At 32.8% G+C, this 20,880-nt stretch overlaps 1 protein-coding gene across 6 annotated transcripts in view; it reads left to right on the top strand.

The window, feature by feature from the left end:
* Window positions 1-20,880, top strand: part of EPHA5 (EPH receptor A5) — a 320,717-nt gene that overhangs the window by 60,202 nt on the left and 239,635 nt on the right. For all 6 annotated transcript variants that reach the window (XM_049790011.1, XM_049790014.1, XM_049790012.1 and 3 more), the window contains exon 3: window positions 19,872-20,535. In XM_049790011.1, coding sequence (XP_049645968.1) covers window positions 19,872-20,535 — 664 coding nt within the window. The remainder of the gene's footprint in view (window positions 1-19,871; window positions 20,536-20,880) is intronic.

The following is a 20,880-nucleotide window of genomic DNA, read 5'->3' as shown; positions in this document are numbered from 1 at the left end:
TTTTGTTTGTTTGTTTGTTTGTTTTTGGGTCACACCGGCGATACTCGGGGGTTACTCCTGGCTATCTGCTCAGAAACAGCTCCTGCCAGGCATGGGGGACCATATGGGATGCTGGGATTCGAATCAACCACCTTAGGTCCTGGTATGGCTACTTGCAAGGCAAATGCCACTGTGCTATCTCTCTGACCCAAGACATATTCTTATAAAAATAAAAGACAAATTGGATTTAAATGTTATGATATACCATTAATTTGACTGTTCACAGAATTAAGTGACAGAGCCTGAACAAAATGACAGAAGATAGGGTGCTTACTTTACACACTGACAACCCAGGGTTGATTTTCTATTCTATGTGTGGCCCCAGAACTCTTCTTATAATGATCCCTGAATACAGATCCGTGAATAAGCCCTCAGAACAGCTGGTTGTTGTCTCAAAACAACACATTAAATTGACAAAATAAATAGACAATGTGGATATAAAACTTTAACTTGAATCAAGGAGTCAAGGAGAATTATTTGTATTTTTTAATTAGCTTACCCTTTTCTTCTGAACCAGAAAACTGGTCCTTCTTTCTAACTTATATTAAAAAGATACATTTCATCCATTAAGTTTTTCTAGATATAGACAAAGACAAATTACAATAACAAATTTAAGAAATTATAGAAGTGTAAATCCAAAAGTTTAAAAAGATAGCATTAATAGTGGAGACACAAGTTGTGTGTGTGTGTGTGTGTGTGTGTGTGTGTGTGTGTGTTTTAAGAGTCAAGATTCAGGAAATAGAATATAAGAGTCAAGTCAGATGCTGATAAAAGTACATAAAAAGATGAGAAAATAAAGGACATTTTTGCAATAATTCTCAGAGACAAAAGAGATGAGGGCTGTTAGGTCCAGCTTACTATATGTAGCTCACCACAAAGACTGGTGAGTGCAATTAGAGAAATCAGTACACTGACAACTATCTTAGCAATGTGAATGAATGAGGGAAGTAGACAGCCTGTCTCAAATACAGGCGGGAGGTAGGATAGAGAGGAGGAAGATTTGGGACATTGGTGATGGGAGTGTTGCACTGGTGAAGGTAACTACAGGCATATTTGTAATCAAGGTGTTTAAATAAAGATATTTTAAAAAGATGTTTTTGCTAGATAATATTTGGTAATGAAGTTGCTTTTGGTGTATTTCTATTTGATGGATTTGCAAACAGTCACTGCAACAGATACACATGAGAATATAAGTATTTTCTTTTTTTTTTTGTTTGTTTTTGTTTTTTTGGGCCACACCCGTTTGATGCTCAGGGGTTACTCCTGGCTACGTGCACAGAAATTGCGCCTGGCTTGGGGGGACCATATGGGACACCAGGGAATTGAACCGTGGTCCTTCCTTGGCTAGCGCTTGCAAGGCAGACACCTTACCTCTAGCGCCACCTGGCCTGCCCCTATAAGTATTTTCTTGAATGATATAGAACCCTAATAACTGAATACTATATATTCCTTTTCACTAATAACATTTTGTTTATAACTTTAGAAATCAGAATACTATACATATTTGATTCAGACATTCAGATTTATTGGACAATTTCTATTTGTGGTATCCTGGCTAGTGTTTAATCTTCCTCAATAAAGCCAATCTATTGGATGCAATCCTAAAATAGAACACTGTGAAATGATAATTTCTAGAGTTAGAGATCCAAAATTCATTACTTTTTCTAAATTTTCTATTTTTTTCACATAAGTTGTAAAGTTTCCTCATTAGATATTGGTGTTTTAATGTGTAAAATATTTATTGTAGTTCTAAGCCTATTTTAAAATTTTGATTCAATTTTTGGGGCATAGAAATTCGTTTTCAGTCCTGAGAGTCTACTAGTATAGATAACCATCCAGCTGCGGAACTAGTATTTAGGCCCCTGGCATGAAAAGCATGTGCTCTAGCCAGTTGATGTATCTCTGTGACACAATTTTATTTTTTCCCATTGGGTCACAATTGGCAGTTCTGGGAATACTTATGACCCTATGTTCAGGGAAAATCACAAATCACTACTCTCAATATAGTTTAAATAGTTATTATCAATTTGCATTTTTTAATTGTATATTTCTGTTGACAAAGATATTGGTCTTTTGTGATACAAAACAAACTGACCTTTTTTGTTTTTGTTTGTTATGTTTTTTTTTATTTGTTTTGTTTATTGGGCCACATCCAGTGATGCTCAGGGGTTACTCCTGGCTCAGAAATCACTCCTGACTTGGAGGACCATATGGGTCACCAGGGGATCAAACCACAATACTTCCTATGCAGCCTCGTGCAAAGCAAATGCTTTACCGCTGCACCACTGCTCTGGCCCCAGAGAAACTGACTTTTAATATTAATATTAATGATTGAGTAAATGTATTGAATTTTCTGGAGCACTGGAAAAATGTAGGGATTTTATAATAATATTACAAAGAAAAGCAAAATATATGTAGAGATGCTAGTTTAAAAGATGCCTGGGAAATAGATTTTTCAAAAGGAATTGAGTTGGGGCCAGAGTGATAGCACAATGCTAGGGCATTGGTCTTGCACGAAGCTGTCCAGGAGGATCCTTGGTTCGATCCCAGGTTCACATATGTTCCTTGGAACCAGGAGCAATTTCTGAGCACATAGACAGTGTAATCCATGAGCGTCATGGGGTGTGGCCCAAAACCACAACAAAAAAAAGTAAATTGAGTATATTTTACAAATAGAGTTATTGAAGAAACATTTTATAGATATAATAGTTAATCTGTTATTCATATTTTTATGCCAACCATATGCATGGCCCCATTAAAGGCAATGGAAATTATGTGCACCTAGTTGTTAATTTGAAAATTTCTGGTGCATGTATTTATATGTGTGTGAATATATGTATTTAAGATATTTAAGGTATATGAAAGTTGAAAGAAAAATGAATTAGGAAGTTGAAATAGCAAAAAAACACTTTAATCATTTTTAATTTTTCACTTAGATGTAGATTTTTCAAAACCAAACTTTGTCAAATTTAATTATTTTATATCAAAATATTGATTTTAACATTATATATTTTTCATTGTTACTGTCTATTATGGATAAAGCTTGATATTCTATAATAAAAATCAAATTCACTCAGTTACTTTTATTTCAAGAAAATTACAATATATAGAGAAATGCTTATATTTAATTAATTTAAGAAAATCTGTTGATTCTTAATTTTCAGTTACAACTTTCATTCGTTCTTTTTTTTTTGTTTTTGGGCAATACCTAGTGGTGTTCAAGGCTTTTCCTGCTCTATACTCAGGTATCACTCTTGGAAGTGCCCTAGAAACCATTTTTGGTGATGGGAATCAAATATGGGTCTTGCCTCAAGCCAAGCAGCATGCCACTGTTGTTAATCTCTCAGTCTGATTTATTCATTTTTTAAGAAAACATTATATATGCAGAAGGAATTCTTGACAAACACTCATAAATGTCTCTAAAGCAGTATCAATGAATATATATTTAAATATCTATTAGACAATTGATGTATCAATTGTATTATTCTTTATTGGTTTATTCTTTAATGGTAAATTTTATTCTTAATGGGGAAATTTCTTGAATAGGACATGCATCACTTTGCATAGTCACTTGTTTAAATTTATTTATGATTATAATTTTCAACATGATAATTTAGAATTATAAATATCATACTTCTCTGACTATATAGTTTGTTACTGAATACAGGAAAACTATATACTATAATATTTGGTATATTTGTTACTCTGTAAACTTTCTTTCATAAATGATCTGTTAACTTTAGTTTGTATAAAACCAAAAATTACTGAAACAGATTGCCAGGAAAATGGTTATACCTAAATGATGTTGGAAGATGACCAGTTCTAAAATATAGCTCTGTTTTATTGTTAAATTCATTAGAAGCATACTGAGATATTTAATAAAACCAGATTTTATTTGGAATATTGAGATGTGTCTTTAAACTTTAACTTTGTTTTTATGCATTTCAGTATGTATTTGCTTTCTGCATTGTATAATAATTCTGTTTTGTATGATATATTTTAAAACTCATAACTAAATATAATTAAATAATTATTGATATTCATCTCATCAAGTATATATATAAGCTTTTCAATTTGATATAGTAACAACCCTCATTTATAAACCAGAAATAATGAAAACTAGAGCTAGTAGAGGTCATTTTTTCAACATATATAAGTTAAATAGAATTGAAATCTTTATTTATATCATAACTTTTCAATCTTTGTCAAGATAGTGATTTAAGATGCCATTCTGAAACTTTATGTCTTATTTTGTATGTACCAAAAGAGAAAGCTGGTTAGAACAAGGTTCAACATCTCAAGAAGTAAATTGTACTCTTTGTACATGAATCACTGAATTTTAAAAATATTTATGTTTTGAGCACTTAATTAAATTTCACAGTTTTTATGATGCATCTATGGTCTTGCCAACTGTCATTTACTAGTGATAATTAGCAGGAGAGATATAAATGAAATTCACAGTGGTTTAGATAGCACCCTTTTCTACCAGATTCAATTCCCTTCACTATAAAACCTTTCCCGGAGCTGCCAACTCTTAACGACATCTGACAGAATTGAATTTAACCTTCTCTTTTGTTATTTACCACTCTTCTTGTGAGAGTTATTGCGAGGAAAAAAATACTGGCCAGAGCAAAAGACTGGCAACATTTCAGGGTTTATATGCCAAGTATTCTTTGACTAGATTGCTTCTAGAATACAGAAAATAATTAATCAAGTTTTTTTTATGTTCCATTGCTATAGATTCCAGCATATCACTCTGTCAAGCAACAAGATTAAATTAAATGACTCGTGGTATTTATATTTATATAATATTTAATCAATTAATTCAATCTCACATACACTTACTCAATATAATTTGACTATGTACTGTTCTTTGGGAATAATTCTAAACATTTGTTGCAAACTGTTAGAAACAACTTTTGTGTGTTTGTGGTAAATGGAATGAATCTATTGGTGAATACAAATGCATAAATGTGACATATATGAATTAAAATGAATAATATGACTTAAGAGAGTAGTCACAATGTAGGCCATTATGATTTGTTATCCAGGCAAGCAGCTATATATAGTCATTATCAGTCAATACTACAACTTACTAATTTTATTTTACATTTTGTGAACTGTTCAACAAAATATTAATATGTGCTTAAGTAAAAGACTATTCTGGCAAAATATGTATAGTGTAGTGTCACGTTTTCTAGGAGATTGGTTGAGGTTTGATTCCCACAGAGCTCCCAGAAAGGGAAGGCAATTCCCATTCCCCTGTCCATTGAGGACAGGGAAGCAGTTCCAGTTGTATAAATCTGCACAAAATAATCCATACAAAAAAGAGGGTAAAAAGAGGCAAGAAGGCCGGACTCAAAATCCTTTACCAACCCGCCAGCTGGCCAGCTGCTCCAAGACTCTAGAGCTCACTAGCCAGCTGCAAAAGGACCCCCAGCTTAATTCCCATTTACTCAGATCTACACAGCGCCCCCTACCTGAAAGGTCGTAGATGGGAAAGCAGGTAGGGAAATATACGAAAGAGAAATATTATAAAAGCCTCTAAATACTTAACGGGGAGTATAATATAAAATGTAGGATACATTACAGAGTTAAGGTGCTTGCCTTGTGCTTGTCTGACTCACTTTTTGTCTCAGTCTCACATAGGATCTCTACCAGTACACCTGTGTAGGACCCCAAAACACACATAACAAAATATAAATTAGACATAATAATTTAATGTGCTTCTTTACTATACCTATACTAAAATAATGTACAGATTTACTTAAACCATGTACATAGATTTCTGATTTTTCTATTTTAATTTTCTAGTGAATTAAAACATAATTTAGTCATTACACCTGAATTTTTTTAATTGATTTTAATTTTCACCATTTTGTTTTGGTCTTTCTTTTTTTTTTTTTTTTTTTTTTTTTTTTTTTTTTTTTTTTTTTTTTTTTGGTTTTTGGGCCACACCCGTTTGATGCTCAGGGGTTACTCCTGGCTATGTGCTCAGAAATCGCCCCTGGCTTGGGGGGACCATATGGGACGCCGGGGGATCGAACCTCGGTCCTTCCTTGGCTAGCGCTTGCAAGGCAGACACCTTACCTCCAGCGCCACCTACCCAGCCCCTTGTTTTGGTCTTTCATTCCTATATCTGTTAAATTTCTCTCTCCCTTCTTTCTCTTTAAGTAAATTGATATAAAGAAAATAGTCCTTAGAGTAGGTTCTGTATAGAGTACCTCTATGATGCCAGACTCAAATCCAAGATTTCTCTTATAGTCCTTTTATGACTTTATTTCTGTTTTTTTTTTCCATTTCCTATTTATAAACTCCTGACAATCATTAAGTACTTTTATACATCTAAAGTTATACTTTTCCATAAATAAGGAAGTGTCATTATTTTTGGCTCAATAACTAGATTGCTAATTTGTATTTTTGTGCTTTGTTTCCTATTCTTAAAGTTTAGTGGTTAAAGAGATCATGCTGATAATCAGAAAAAAGGTGGTTAATGACATGTTTAAATTATAAGATTAATATCATGTTTTAAGGTTAACTATTCCCCGTATGGATATTAACCTAGACAGAAGACCTTAAAACTAAGGAGTGATCTAAGAAGAAATAGAAAAGAGCACAGGCGGAAACCTAGGTACAAAAAGTAAATTTAAAATTATTATTCCCTAATGTTGCAATTTTACTAATGCTGTGTAGACATAACACTTGCCTAGAATTTAAGTAAAGTTATTCAATCATAGGTTAATTATTACTTTTACCGGTACATATATCATCCATGTACTCTTGTCAAATTTTTACATTCTAAGAGCTATAACAAAGTACAACAGATCAGGCTCTTTCCATCCTCAAATACGTTTTTATTTTTATTTTCCTTCTTTTTGTTTTGCTTTATTTTGGGGATATATCTGGCAATGCTCAAGGTTTGCTCCTGGCTCTGTTCCAGGAGTCACTCTTGGCAGTGCTTGGGGGGCTATCTGGGATACAAGATAATCCGGGTAGACTGCTTGGATGGCATACACCCTATACTATATCATCAGGCCCAACTCCTCAAAATCTGACAGTCTAATTTGATAAAAATTAAATTTATGGGCCGGAGCAGTGGCACAAGCATTAAGGCATCTGTCTTGTGTGCCCTAGCCTAAGACAGGCCATGGTTTGATCCCCCGGCTTCCTGTATGGTCCTCCAAGCTAGGAGTGATTTCTGAGCACAGAGCCAGGAGTAACTCCTGAGCATCACCAACTGTGGCCAAAAATAAATAAATAAATAAATAAATAAATAAATAAATAAATAAATAAATAAATAAATAAAAACCCAAAACTAAACAAAATCAATTTTTTATTAAACTAATCAAAATATGTGAAATAAGCATGGACGTTTCCAGATTGTCATTTTTGTACAATGATCATAAGCGTTTTATATTCTCTTTATGTTTTGTTAAGAAATGTAGACTAAGGGGTATGTACACTATCTCAGAGATAGCGCAGCAGCAAGACCTTTGCCTTGCATGCAGCCTATTCAGGATGGACTCTGGTTCGAATCCAGACATCCATTATGATCCCTCATGCCTGCCAGAACGATTTCTGAACTCAGAGCCAGGAGAACCATTGAGAACTGCCAAGTATGACCCAAAAAACAAAACAAAAAAAGGTGTAGATTACATGCCATACAGCTCAAAGCTCTTTAGTCTTTGGTCCAGTTATAGTTTATGAACTCAGTGAAGAATTTTCAATGATTCCATAACTGTTTTTTCTTCAAGGAGAGAAACACTGCTATTCCTTTGTAGGCCCATACTCCTAGCTCTATAGCATATCAATAGTATTTAGTCTTGACACAATTTCTGTGCTGTGACTTTGTCAAGCGGGCAGTGTCCTGTAATCCATACTGTAGCAATATAGTTTCTTCAATTGACAATTTTCAGGGCAATGATGTGGCTATCTCCCAAGAAAAAATGTGATGGAAATTTAATGCTGAATTGCTATAGATCACAATAACTGTGGTTAATGTAATATGAAAAAAGATTAATGGTTGATGTTGTTGATGTCTGTACCATGAGCACAAAATTATTGTTAAAAAGGAGGGTTTAATAAGTACCAAAAAGAACAAATAGCATACGTTTTTGTGTATTGTATTGGTTAGATAATCTATAGTTGAAAATGTTTACTGATACTTTTTTCATGACAGAATAACAAGGATATAATTGTATCTGTTTTACCAGAAACACTAAGAGCACCAGAAGTTAATTTACTTTATTTTCATTAAATTAAATCCCAAGTAAGATAGAATTTTTTCTCATTTACTGAAACATTTATATTGCTTTGAATAGAAAGCTTCCCAACAGAAATTGTAGCTCTGTGCAATCGGATAGTATTTATATGCATGTTGCAATGCCACTTTGAAATTTTAAATATTTTTAAAACTTTTTTAAAGTATTGTGATTTACAAAGTTATTCATGGTCGAGTTTTAGACAGAAATACAGTGTTTCAACACCTCCCTCTACTAATGTCACCCTCCCTCCACCACTTTTCCCAAAGTTAATCTCATTCCTCTTCCCACCAATCTTGCCATTTTAAAGCCATGGTTTGAATTTGGTTGTTAAAGTTTGGGTTTAAGTTTAAGTGTGTTTAAGTTTGTTATTAACTCTATAGTTTAGATATTTAGTTTTGTCCTTAACATGACCAATGAAAATCACAATAACACCTGTGCCCCATAATTTGATATCTGTCTTTCTTCCCTTCCAATCTCATTTTTTTTTCCCTGCTCCTCACTATGGGGTCAACAGTTTTTTAGATAAACTTCATATAAAGAATTGCATCTCCTCACAGTTGTTCTAAATATTACATATACTTGATATTATCTTGTATTTATCCTTCTATCTTACTTCATTTAACATGATATCTTCTAGACCTATATATGTTGCAACAAATTGCATGATTGCATCATTCCTTAGAGCTATATAGTATTACCTTGTATATATACCACATCTTTACGATCCATTCATCTGCTGTAGGACATCTAATTTAATTCTAACTCTTAGCCACTGTTCTTAGTGCCACAATGAATAGTGAATATACATTCTTTTGAGTATTTTCTGCCCTGTGGATAGTTACTGAAAATGTATTTTCTAGATCAGATAATATTACCTTATGTATAACTTGATTCTGAGTTTACTGAGAACCTTCTATATTGGTTTCCTTAAGGGTTAAACCAGACAACATTCCCACCTGCAGTGCATGAAAATTTTTTTACCACACCCCTGCCAAAAGATTGTATTCAGCATTTTCGATATGTGCCATTATCAATTGTGTTCTTGTTACCTTGATTTGGATTTCCCTAGTGATAAGTGATGTTGGGTATATTTTATGATACTTTGGACATCATAAGAGTTGTACTTCTTAAGAGAAGTGCCTGTTTATTTTCTCTCCATGTTTTTTTGTTTTGTTTTGTTTTGGGGCCACACCCAGGTGTGCTCAGGGATTATTCCTGGCTATGCACTCAGAAATCATTCCTGACAGGTTCAGGGAACCATATGGGATGTGAGAAATGAACTCAGATCTGTCCTGGGTCTGTTGCATGCAAGGTAAATGCCTTACCACTGTGCTATCTCTCCTGTTCCTCTCCCTATATTTTGAGTTAAGTGCCACTGCCCTAAAATTTAAAGTACCATTGTACTTTATATATAATTTTTGTAGTACTTCTCTAATATTTCACAATGATTGTGTTGAATGCTTTTTTTTTGAGTGTCTCTGTATCCACTGTGGAAATCTCAAAATAGGCACAGCAAATACTTTTTAAAACTAAAATTTTTATAGTTCATTCTTCATGAGTAAAACAATTTTACTCTTGTTTCTTAAAAATAAGTAATTAATATTACATAATATTTAGTAATGTGCATATTTATTTACTAAAAATTTTATAATAGCACATAGAGGATTTTAATAATGTCACAGATTCTCATATTAGGAAATGTTAGTCTATCTCTTGTGATCATAGAAAATAAATACTGTAGTCTGGTATAACTTAATCATGGAAGTATCCCGTTTATTATGTTATTATAACTGCATTGTTTTGATTATAACTTATAGTACAAAATCCTGGAAAATTAAACAAATGGCCAATATGTAATGGAGATTTATTTTTACAAAATGCAGTATTTAAGATATATTTATTAATGTGTCTATTTCAGATCCTCCTACTTGCATCATTTATCCTACAATTAAAATTGTTACTGATTGTTTGATGAATTTGAATTCATGTTCCTTATTACATTATACAAATAAATACTAGAGTCTATGAACTGAAGTGTAATGACTCATCATTATATACAATATAAAACTATCATTTATGTATTCTTTAAACTGGAACAGCAAGGAATTTAGAAATATTCATGATACTAATATTTTTGTTTGTATTTTGTTAGCAATAGCATTTTACTAAGAAACTTTTCATATAAGCTTCTTTAGGTAATAGTGCATTTTTTTTTGAGGTTAGGAGTACTTGCAACTGTGTTCTGTAAATACTCACAGTTCTTTGTTAAGGAATTAGTCCTCATAGTGGTTTACTAGTGCTAATGACTAATGACTAATGACTAGTGCTAGGGATCAACTCTTTGTCCACCACATACTAAACAATCCCCTTAATCCCTGTTCTATCTCTGGCCGCTAGTACTGAATGTCTTATATTGAAAAGAGTTTTTAATTTTCCAATCCTCAGTTCATTTATTTGCACTTGGATATTTTTGGAAGTCCTTGTGAAGATCTATAGATTTTTCTTTTTACATAATCACTGTAACAGTAAAGTCAGACAAAAACAAAACTATGAATTGCCTTTCTAAGGAGGATATGCCATTCACTTATAGTATTATGAATAGATGTGGAGTTCTTTTAGGTTTTATTATGACAATTCATGCATAAACTTTAGATTTAGTCTCTTTTTCTCAAGTAATTTTGTTTATGTCATTAATTGAATTTGAAGCCAGACATTTTTACTATTTCACAAACAACAAAATAATATACTTTCAGTTTTATTTCATACACAGAAAATTAATTGAGTGATTTCTAGCAACATTCTGCATTCATACTCATGCATTTTAAAGATGTGTTAAATAACTCAATTCCTATTTGATGCAATCTTTTTTTTCCTAGTAATACATTATGAAGGAAATGTAATAAGGTTTTTGACTCATGATCTTGCTGAAAGCTGATACTTTGGAATATTTATTTTTCTATAGAAACATAGCTATTAGAGAGATGAATTTCTAAAACAAGCTATATGATCTAATTTTTCCTTTATAAACCATTTTGTCTTTGTGGTTTGCATAAAAATTAATATATTTCTGTTATCCCAATGATTTGTGTGTGGTCTTAAACCCAAATTCAGGAAACTGATCAGAAAATGCTGGGGGCTATAATTTTACAACAAAGGCCTATATTTTATCTTATAAAAACATAAATACTTCTATGGAATACTTTTTTCTCTTTTGTTGCTCAAAAAATCCTTATGCCTCACTATATGTAATGCACTGTGATTTTTAACTCTTTAAACAGGGTAAACATTAAGTAATAAAAGAGAACTTGGATCATAGACATTAATTTGGTACTAATTGGTATGTGTGTCACTCTATGGATTAGTTTACTCATCTGTAAAATGATGAGGTTATGGCTTGTATGATTCTGCCATGCACACAGTCTATAGTGAGGACATGATAATCTTCTAAAATATAAGTTGACCTTCTATAGCTCTAAATTATTTTTGTGGTATATTTATTTTATGAGATTTTCATGAATGCTAGAATAATCTTTGCTCTACAAGAAAATATCTTTTCAAACTTTTTATATTGTGATGAAATCTGCTCTTTATTATTGGTTAGGTTATAGCCACTGAACAGGTGAGTTGAATAAATACATATTTATACTAAACATAGAATAGATTATTATGAATATAGTTTTCTTACTAATGAGTAAGGTTTCTAGTCAAGAGAAACACACCAATCAGAGTAATTGACAATAGTGATCTCCAAAATACTAAGATTTTTCAACTCTCTATCTTAACTTTCTACCTCAAATTCTCTGCCACTAACTTACTAGTAATATTTTACCTATTTTCTCTAATATACAGTATCTTGTACTGGGTGCTTTGGGTAACAAAATGTCTCTATACATGCACTGATGATCTAAATTTCACACTAACCAGAAGTAATCAAAACTTTATTTAAACTTTTCAAATATTAAATATATGATGGGAGAGGTCAGAAATAGTACAACGGGTAAAACCATGTGCCTTGCACCCATCCAAACCAATTTCTAACATTGGTATTATATATGGTCCCCTAAATATTATCAGTAATGATCCCTGAGTTCTGAACCAGGTGTAAACCCTGAACATCAGTGATTTGGTCATCCAAAAGACAAAAATATAGAAGAATTATGGGAAACAATATTAACAATCCTGTTTTATGAAAATAATTATGAATTCAAATGATGCATTTGAAGCATAATTTGCCCAATTATGATCAGTATAGCAAAACATAAAAAATACGTTTTAAAAGGGAATACCAATTTAAAAAGTAAAGATCTTTGTGTTTGAATTATAAGATGTTTATTCTATGTTATCTTTTTTACTAAACTTCTTTTTTATTTTTCCAGCATCCCACCCTCCCCAAGCCAGAAATTTTGACAAGTGCAAAATAATTTATTTTATATTGGTCGCTACAACTAAACGGCTAATGAAATTATCACGAATATTTCAGTAAAAAATAGTGAAAATTGTTACCTCTCACAATGGGTTATTAAGTTTTTGTTTTTTCAGGTTAAAAAGCTATTTGTTGCTAGTTGAGCAGCTATACCATGGTGGATAGGGCATTCACTACAACATTTCCATCTAAATTCATGTGCTCCTATTGAGGTGTCAGTATTTAATTATTTAGAATTACAGCTGGACTATATACATGGCCCTATTTTTCAGGAACTACAGGACTTGTAGAAGTGGGTTTGATGAGTTTACATGACTATGGGCAGTGGATGTGGCTACCAGATCTTCCCAGAGAGTGTGGTGGTAGGAGGCTGGCCTCCAAGAAAATTCAAGAGTGTTTGGTCCTAAACCTGATGTACCTGAAAAAATTTTTCAGCTTGGTGTCTGCAGAAGAAAGATTTGTTGTGAAGAATTGAAATTTGGCACTTGGCATGGCAGTGACTGTGTGGTGTGGTTGGGTGAGGATGTTCCTGCTGGGGATTTGGCAGGGAGGGACTCATTCCCCCAAAGGTGCCCCAAATGTTTAGCCAGAAAACCATTTTATGCGTGAATTGTAGTGGCTGCTTTTATCTCTTCCCAGATTAATTATGAATTTGTGGAGCCAGGCTGATGAGCCTATTTGACAGAGGCTGTGGATGCCGTCTCCATGTTACCTTTTTTTTGTTTTTGTTTTTGGTTTTTTTTTTTTTTTGAGCCACACCCGTTTGATGCTCAGGGATTATTTCTGGCTAAGCGCTCAGAAATTGTCCCTGATTTGGGGGCACCATATGGGAAACTGGGGGATCGAACCGTGATCCTGATCCTTGGCTAGCGCTTGCAAGGCAGACACCTTACCTCTAGCGCCACCTCGCCGGCACCACCATGTTATCTTTTTAATAGCACAAAGCTTCTAGAAATTCTAAACTTCTAACATTTCCTGATTTTTGCAATTAGAATATATTGCTCATTGGCTAAAATTGGTAATTTTTGACCTCCATATTTCAGCACCTGTTCAAACTATTAATCATACAAATTTAATATCATAGGTAAGTACAATTCTTATCAGGGGTTAGTTCTGGCTCTGCACTCAGAAATCTCTCCTGGTAGGCTTGGGAGACCAGGGAATCACACCAGGATTCAAGGCAAAGGCCCTACTCACTGTGCTATTGCTCCAGACCCCAGTTCTGTTCTTTAAAAAGCAACACTTATTTAAATTTATTATGCCTTCATTTAAGTTAGGAAATATAGCACAAACACACAGGATATTCTAATAATTGTCAACATTTTTGTAATATAGAAAGCCTCAAATTTTGGGAACATTTCAAAGTCATATATAAAATACCATGTTAGTGCAGGATAATAGGTAGCTTTATATTTAAAGAAATATAGATATATATGTATATAAAACACCTATTTCCTAAAGCAGATCTCATTACAAAATTATGTTTTAACTTCATCAGGATAATGTAGGAGGGGATTGACTCCTTGCAATAATTTTATAATTGCTCTACCAAAGGAATCATAAAGTTATTCCTAAAGGGATATTAACTATGCTCTAGACCCACTGCATCTTGGACATTTTTTTTGTAGAGAATAGTGAGGAATATTTTTAAGTTAAAAATAAAAACAATATTTAAATATATTTGTTCAAAAATAATGTATGTAAACTAAATTTTACTGGGTAAATATAATGTCCATATTACAGTTTCTATGGGTAAATATGAAAACCTACATTTAAATTGAATTGATATTTCAATAATATAATATTTTAATACACATTTTTGTTTCTAACAATATACAAATCAATTAATTTATTTACTATATTTTATTAATTATATTTCTAATTAGAATTATCTTTTGACTAAAGAAGGATGCATACTTTTCATATCAATTTATTATAAAATAAAAAGTTTTTTGTGGAATCAGATTTAGATCCAGTGGGGAAGAAGAGAATCATTTCTGGATGCTGGAAAGATGGTAAAGGAGTTAACGTATATATGTTGCATGTAGCAGACCCTGCTTCATTTCCTCATACCATCTGTTACCTTGGCATCACAATGTATATCCCTGGCAATTCCCCCCATCAGCTCCTCAAGGACCCATATAACTCCTACTATGTATTGCCCAGGCAGCACTTTATCTTTTGGCCCTCAGGTGTAATAGAAGGTCTGACTTTCCCCAGAGGGAATCTCCAGACTAGGAGAGCATCTTATGGGAGGCCTCACTTTCTTAAAGGGACAATATTCTCTACTATATGCGTTAAAATATTAATAAGAAGAAAGAAAACTTGAGTCAGAGTTAATAATGTGTGAAAATTATGCATTTATTTTGACACCACTGCATTAAGTTATGTCCTCTTGCATAATCCACTCACTGGGGACAGAGACAAACAGATGACAGATTTAGTACAGGAAAAAGGATGAACAAATTGTTAAGATAGTGCTTGCTGTATGAATCTAGGGATTTCTTTTGCCTGGTTTTCTTACTTTATTGATATTTTATTGCCCATTTGTTGTTTCATATTATATATGGAGCATTAAGTATTAAGTAAATGGAATAGTTCTTTCTCATTCTGAATTCATTTTAATGAAACTAGTGTATTGGTGGTTGAAGGTTTAGTGTAGTGACGTAGTGTAATAGATTTTGAATGAAAACTGAGGTTTCAGGTTGTTAATTTTTTTCTTTGTACCATATGTAGCACTTATTTCTTCTAAGATTTCAAATACAAAGTTATTTTTTACTACAGTAAGAGGTGCTATATTACAGCAGACTATTAAATAATTATAAGCAAGATACATTGAAATACAACAATGAAAAAAGGAATATAAAATGATAACTTGAATGGTCACATCAACTCTGTTCACTTATTTTCTACTGTGAACTGGGATTTGTTATGGGGTTTTAATCTAAGCTGTCTGTTCTGAGGATGTATTCTTAGTTCTAGAAGGGAAAGAAGTAATGTGTCAGGAGATTAGAAATGAAAACTATATTAAAATATGATTTATAGCAAGTAACCTATAAAAGCAATGAAAGGCAGGGAAAATGCAGTTCTTCCTGCCTTTTTGGGAAAAGTTGGTATATTTCTTTTCCAGTATTTTGATGAATATTACTGAATTGTGATCCTGTGATTGTGATGTCTGGTCAGGTTCAGAATAGAAATAGAAACAACTTCCAGTTTGTGCTTTCCATAAGTGGAATCAGCATTACAACTGGTGTGCTAAGAGAGAGCATACCTTTCCAGATTGACTATATATCAAACTCATTTTTTTTAATTATTAAAATGAATAGGAATAAAAGTAAAGCCAACTGAGAAAAGGATGGCCTCAGTGGGTTGGACTTGCAGACCTGCAAGAACTGAAGAATATTGAAGCTACATACTGCTTTTAGTGACTATACTTACGAAAGACCCAGGAAATACCCACTTGTGTTATAAGGAAGATAAATACTCATTAAATCATAGGATCATGGAAACAAAATATATAATAATAATAAAATTAAAATTATTGATTGTCTATCTGTGCCCTTCATTAAATGACAGAATAGTACTTGACATGACATTTAAAAGTATCTAGCCATATATCTGCCATGTAACTATTTTTTCTTTATTTCATTTTATTATTCATAAAGGCCTCCCAATTGTTTCTTGGAGGGCTGGTTGCTCCTTCCTGTTATTCTTGGCCAATCACGCTGATAGTTCAATATGAGAGCCCAAGATTGTTCTTCTGCTTACATTTGCAGTTCTGGGTTTATTCTAACCATCTGGGCAATTCTCAGGGGTTCTCAGAGCCCTACATATCAAGTAGTGATTTGGGATCATGTGCTGCCATGATTGAATTGAGGTTGGCTGCATGCAAAGCATCTTCTGTTCTATTTTTACGACTCCTTAATCTTTGATGAGTTTTATTTTGTATTTTTTCCTTCTTTTCTTCTAATATAGGCATGATTTTTTTATATAGCACAGAAAAATATCCTTTTTAACGCAAAAATCTTGGAGGAATTCAGTGTTATTTAGGTTTAAAATAAATAAAATATGTTGCCTGTGTCTTGGTGAATTTATCTAAACAGAAATGTTTTTATGAGAAATGAAATGAATTGTCTATTGGTTTCCTCAAATGACTTTTGACTATAATCATTTAAACTAAGTTTTCCTGTTCATTCATTATAAATAGACGTGAGTTTTTATTTGTATTTTGGACACCTCAAAAGAGAAAAATAAATGAATTCTCTCTCTGATAAATTCAAATATCAAAGAAAATTGTAGTTTTTCTTTTCCTAATTGAGAATATTCAAGAAGCAAGATGTTTATGCACATACTTTGAAATTATCACCTGGAGCAATAACTATTAAGCTGTCTTGACAAGTGCTGCTGAGCTTGCATTTTTAATGTATGTAGTACTTTTGGACCATGTAGAAAAAAAGAACACATTTCTTGCCTTATAATTCTGGAAGATGCTGCTCTTCCAGTTACTTTTACTTCATTGACTTGGGTCTATCAGAATATATATTGCAGAAACTGGCTTTCTATTAATGATTATAGCTAAGGATTTGAAATTTGTGCTTTTTATAATAGAAAGCAATTGTAAATTAAAAGAAATCTAAAAACAGGATATGATAATTTGATTTTTGTAGAAAGAGCACTTTAATGCTATTTTAAATTTTAGTAAGTTGGGTCCGGAGAGATAGCATGGAAGTAGTGTGTTTGCATTGTATGCAGAAGGACGCTGATTCGAATTCCAGCATTCCATATGGTCCCTGAGCCTGCCAGGAGCAATTTCTCAGCATAGTGTCAGGAGTATCCCCTGAGCACTGCCAGGTGTGACCCAAAAACCAAAAAAAATTTTTTTAGTAAGTTGTTAATTTTTATTTGTTATAGTATTGGTAATTTTAAGTTCTCTTTCACATGGAAGATTTTTAAAGTGATTTATAATAAAAAGATTCATACTTGGATCACTTTGAGCAGAAAATGTAAGTAGTTTGATAACAGAATACCAAGGTAGAAAGTTAGCATAGAAAATCAGTTGTTTAGAGCCCAGAGAGATAGCACAGCGGCATTTGCCTTGCAAGCAGCCGATCCAGGACCAAAGGTGGTTGGTTCGAATCCCCGTGTCCCATATGGTCCCCCATGCCTGCCAGGAGCTATTTCTTAGCAGACAGCCAGGACTAACCCCTGAGCACTGCCGGGTGTGGCCCCCCAAAAAAAAAGAAAAAAGAAAAAAAGAAAATCAGTTGTTTAGATTTAATATACAAATTAAAGAGGGTAGTTAAAAAAGTAGTTATTTCTCTAACTAAACTCATCCCTGTTTTTGGTGAGCTTCATGAGGTGAGCTGTAACTTCCAGCTCTTTTCTCTTTTTGTCTGAAAGTTATTATTGCAAGAATGTCTTTCATTTTTCTTAAAACCCATAGATGAGTGAGACCATTCTGCGTCTTTCTCTCTCTCTCTCTGACTTATTTCACTCAGCATAATAGATTCCATATACATCCATGTATAGAAATAATATTAAATGAAAGAACCAAGACTATAGCGTGTCACATAACACTATAACATGAAGTTTTAGGTAAGATAAAATCTTAAAATCTTGTTGCACTGGTGAAAAGGGGTGTTCTGTTTATGACTGAAACCCAACTACAATCATGCTTATAATCATGGTACTTAAAGATTTTATGTATTAAATAAAAGGAGTTCAGTAGTTTCACATCATTAGTGTATTTTTCTTTTCTTTTCCTTTTTTTTTTTTTTTTTTGGTTTTTGGGTCACACCTGGCAGTGCTCAGGGGTTACTCCTGGCTCTATGCTCAGAAATCGCTCCTGGCAGGCATGGGGGACCATATGGGACGTCGGGATTTGAACCACGGACCTTCTGTATGAAAGGCAAACGCCTTACCTCCATGCTATCTCTCCGGACCCATTTTTCTTAAGGTTGATGACAGCTACAATTTTGAGAAGGGCCATGTGAGCATTATGAGTTATGTACAACCCATGTGACACAATTGTGTTACACATCTTTGTTGAGTAGAATAAATTAGTAATGTTCTATTTAACTTCGTGTCAATAAAATGATATATGAACATTTTTATTAATTAAAATTAGTAAGGTTTAATTTTATGTGTAATCCGGAGCAGATATAATGATTTAAATTATTTTATGCACACATATTCTACATAGTTTTAAGAAATTTTATAAGTTTGTTAATAACATCCTATGAAAATAAAATTTTGTTTTTTTTATTGTTCAGAAAGTAGTTGCTATACATTCAAGTGCTCATACCTGGAGAATTTTTAAGAGCAAAGATAGATTTGAATCTATTTTTTACCCAGTAATGCCAGGAGACTATATAAACCATAGTCATATAGTTTTCTACATCTTCCATGAGTTAACTCTTAATATTAAGATCATTATGGATAACATAATACATGTTAATAGATTATTGTATTCTAGTAGATAATCATTTTATATGAATATTCTATATTACTAATCTATTATATTTTTCATTATACCTGATGATAAGTTTACATTTGTGAATGCAATAATTAATAAATATTTAGTTCATCAAGTTTTAAAGTATTCTATATAAATTGGTTCAAAAATAAAGACATACTATTCATTTTAAATAAATATATTTCTTATTTTTATTATCTCTGATTTGTTACTTATAATATGGAATAAAATTAAGTGTGGATTCATGTTCTACATTTTATCCTCATTTCATAATTACTACTTTTCTTACTCTGTTTTTTATTTTCAAAGTTCTGCTCTCTTCCCTTATGAATTGTTGATATTGTTTATATTCCTAGAATTCTTTAAAATATATATGCTTTCCTTTTATTGCTCTTTTTTGTAAATCCTATTCACATTCAGTTTTATTTATTTTTACACTAAAATAGATTTTCCCTTAAGGAATATTATTCACATGTGCTCAACTTTTAAGTTGTGATGATAAATAATGAATGCTAGTTATTAATTTACAGAATTTAAAAATAATTATTTTCTTAAAATAATCTTACCGGATAGCTCTTTCTGTTAAAATTTCTACATCTGAAAGACTTTGTCAACTTTTGCTGGTTATTGTTCATTAAACACTTATTTTTGTCTATTTTATATTATACAGTGGGAAGAGATTGGTGAAGTTGATGAAAATTATGCTCCTATTCACACATACCAAGTATGCAAAGTTATGGAACAAAATCAAAATAACTGGCTTTTGACCAGTTGGATTGCCAATGAAGGTGCTTCCAGAATATTCATAGAACTCAAGTTTACTCTGCGAGATTGCAACAGTCTTCCTGGAGGACTGGGGACCTGTAAGGAAACTTTTAACATGTATTACTTTGAGTCAGATCATGAGAATGGAAGAAATATCAAAGAAAATCAGTACATCAAAATTGATACCATTGCCGCTGATGAAAGTTTTACAGAACTCGATCTCGGTGACCGTGTCATGAAGCTCAATACAGAGGTCAGAGACGTAGGACCTCTAAGCAAAAAGGGATTTTATCTTGCTTTTCAAGATGTGGGTGCTTGCATTGCTCTAGTTTCAGTGCGTGTGTACTATAAAAAATGCCCTTCTGTGGTGCGACACTTGGCCATCTTCCCCGACACCATCACAGGAGCTGATTCTTCACAACTACTTGAGGTGTCTGGATCCTGTGTCAACCATTCAGTGACTGATGACCCACCCAAAATGCACTGTAGTGCTGAAGGGGAATGGCTGGTGCCCATTGGGAAGTGCATGTGCCAAGCAGGTTATGAAGAGAAAAATGGCACCTGTCAAGGTAAGCGTTTGACTACAAAATTTCAGAGACTCTCTTCTCAGTTGGATGAGATGTATGTGTGTTTGTGTGCGTGTGTGTATGTTTCCAACAATGATTATGAGCAAATGTCCTTTTACTTTGCTAATTAATAGATATTATTTCTCTTCAAGTTATTTCTCTCTTCCCAGAATTTTTCTGGTAACAGTGAAGTTGTTATTATTATTGCATTATTTCGTTGTCTGTACACAATATGCAAAGGTTATCTATTTGCCATGTAATACTTTAATACTTTGTATTTAGTTTGCTTTTAGATATTTTCTTTTATTAGGCATCCCAAGCTAGAAATTAGTTGGTTTGCATGTAAGT

Source organism: Suncus etruscus, chromosome 16 (genome assembly GCF_024139225.1).
Source record: "Suncus etruscus isolate mSunEtr1 chromosome 16, mSunEtr1.pri.cur, whole genome shotgun sequence".
NCBI lineage: Eukaryota > Metazoa > Chordata > Mammalia > Eulipotyphla > Soricidae > Suncus > Suncus etruscus.
This window is presented reverse-complemented; position numbering and strand designations above follow the sequence as displayed.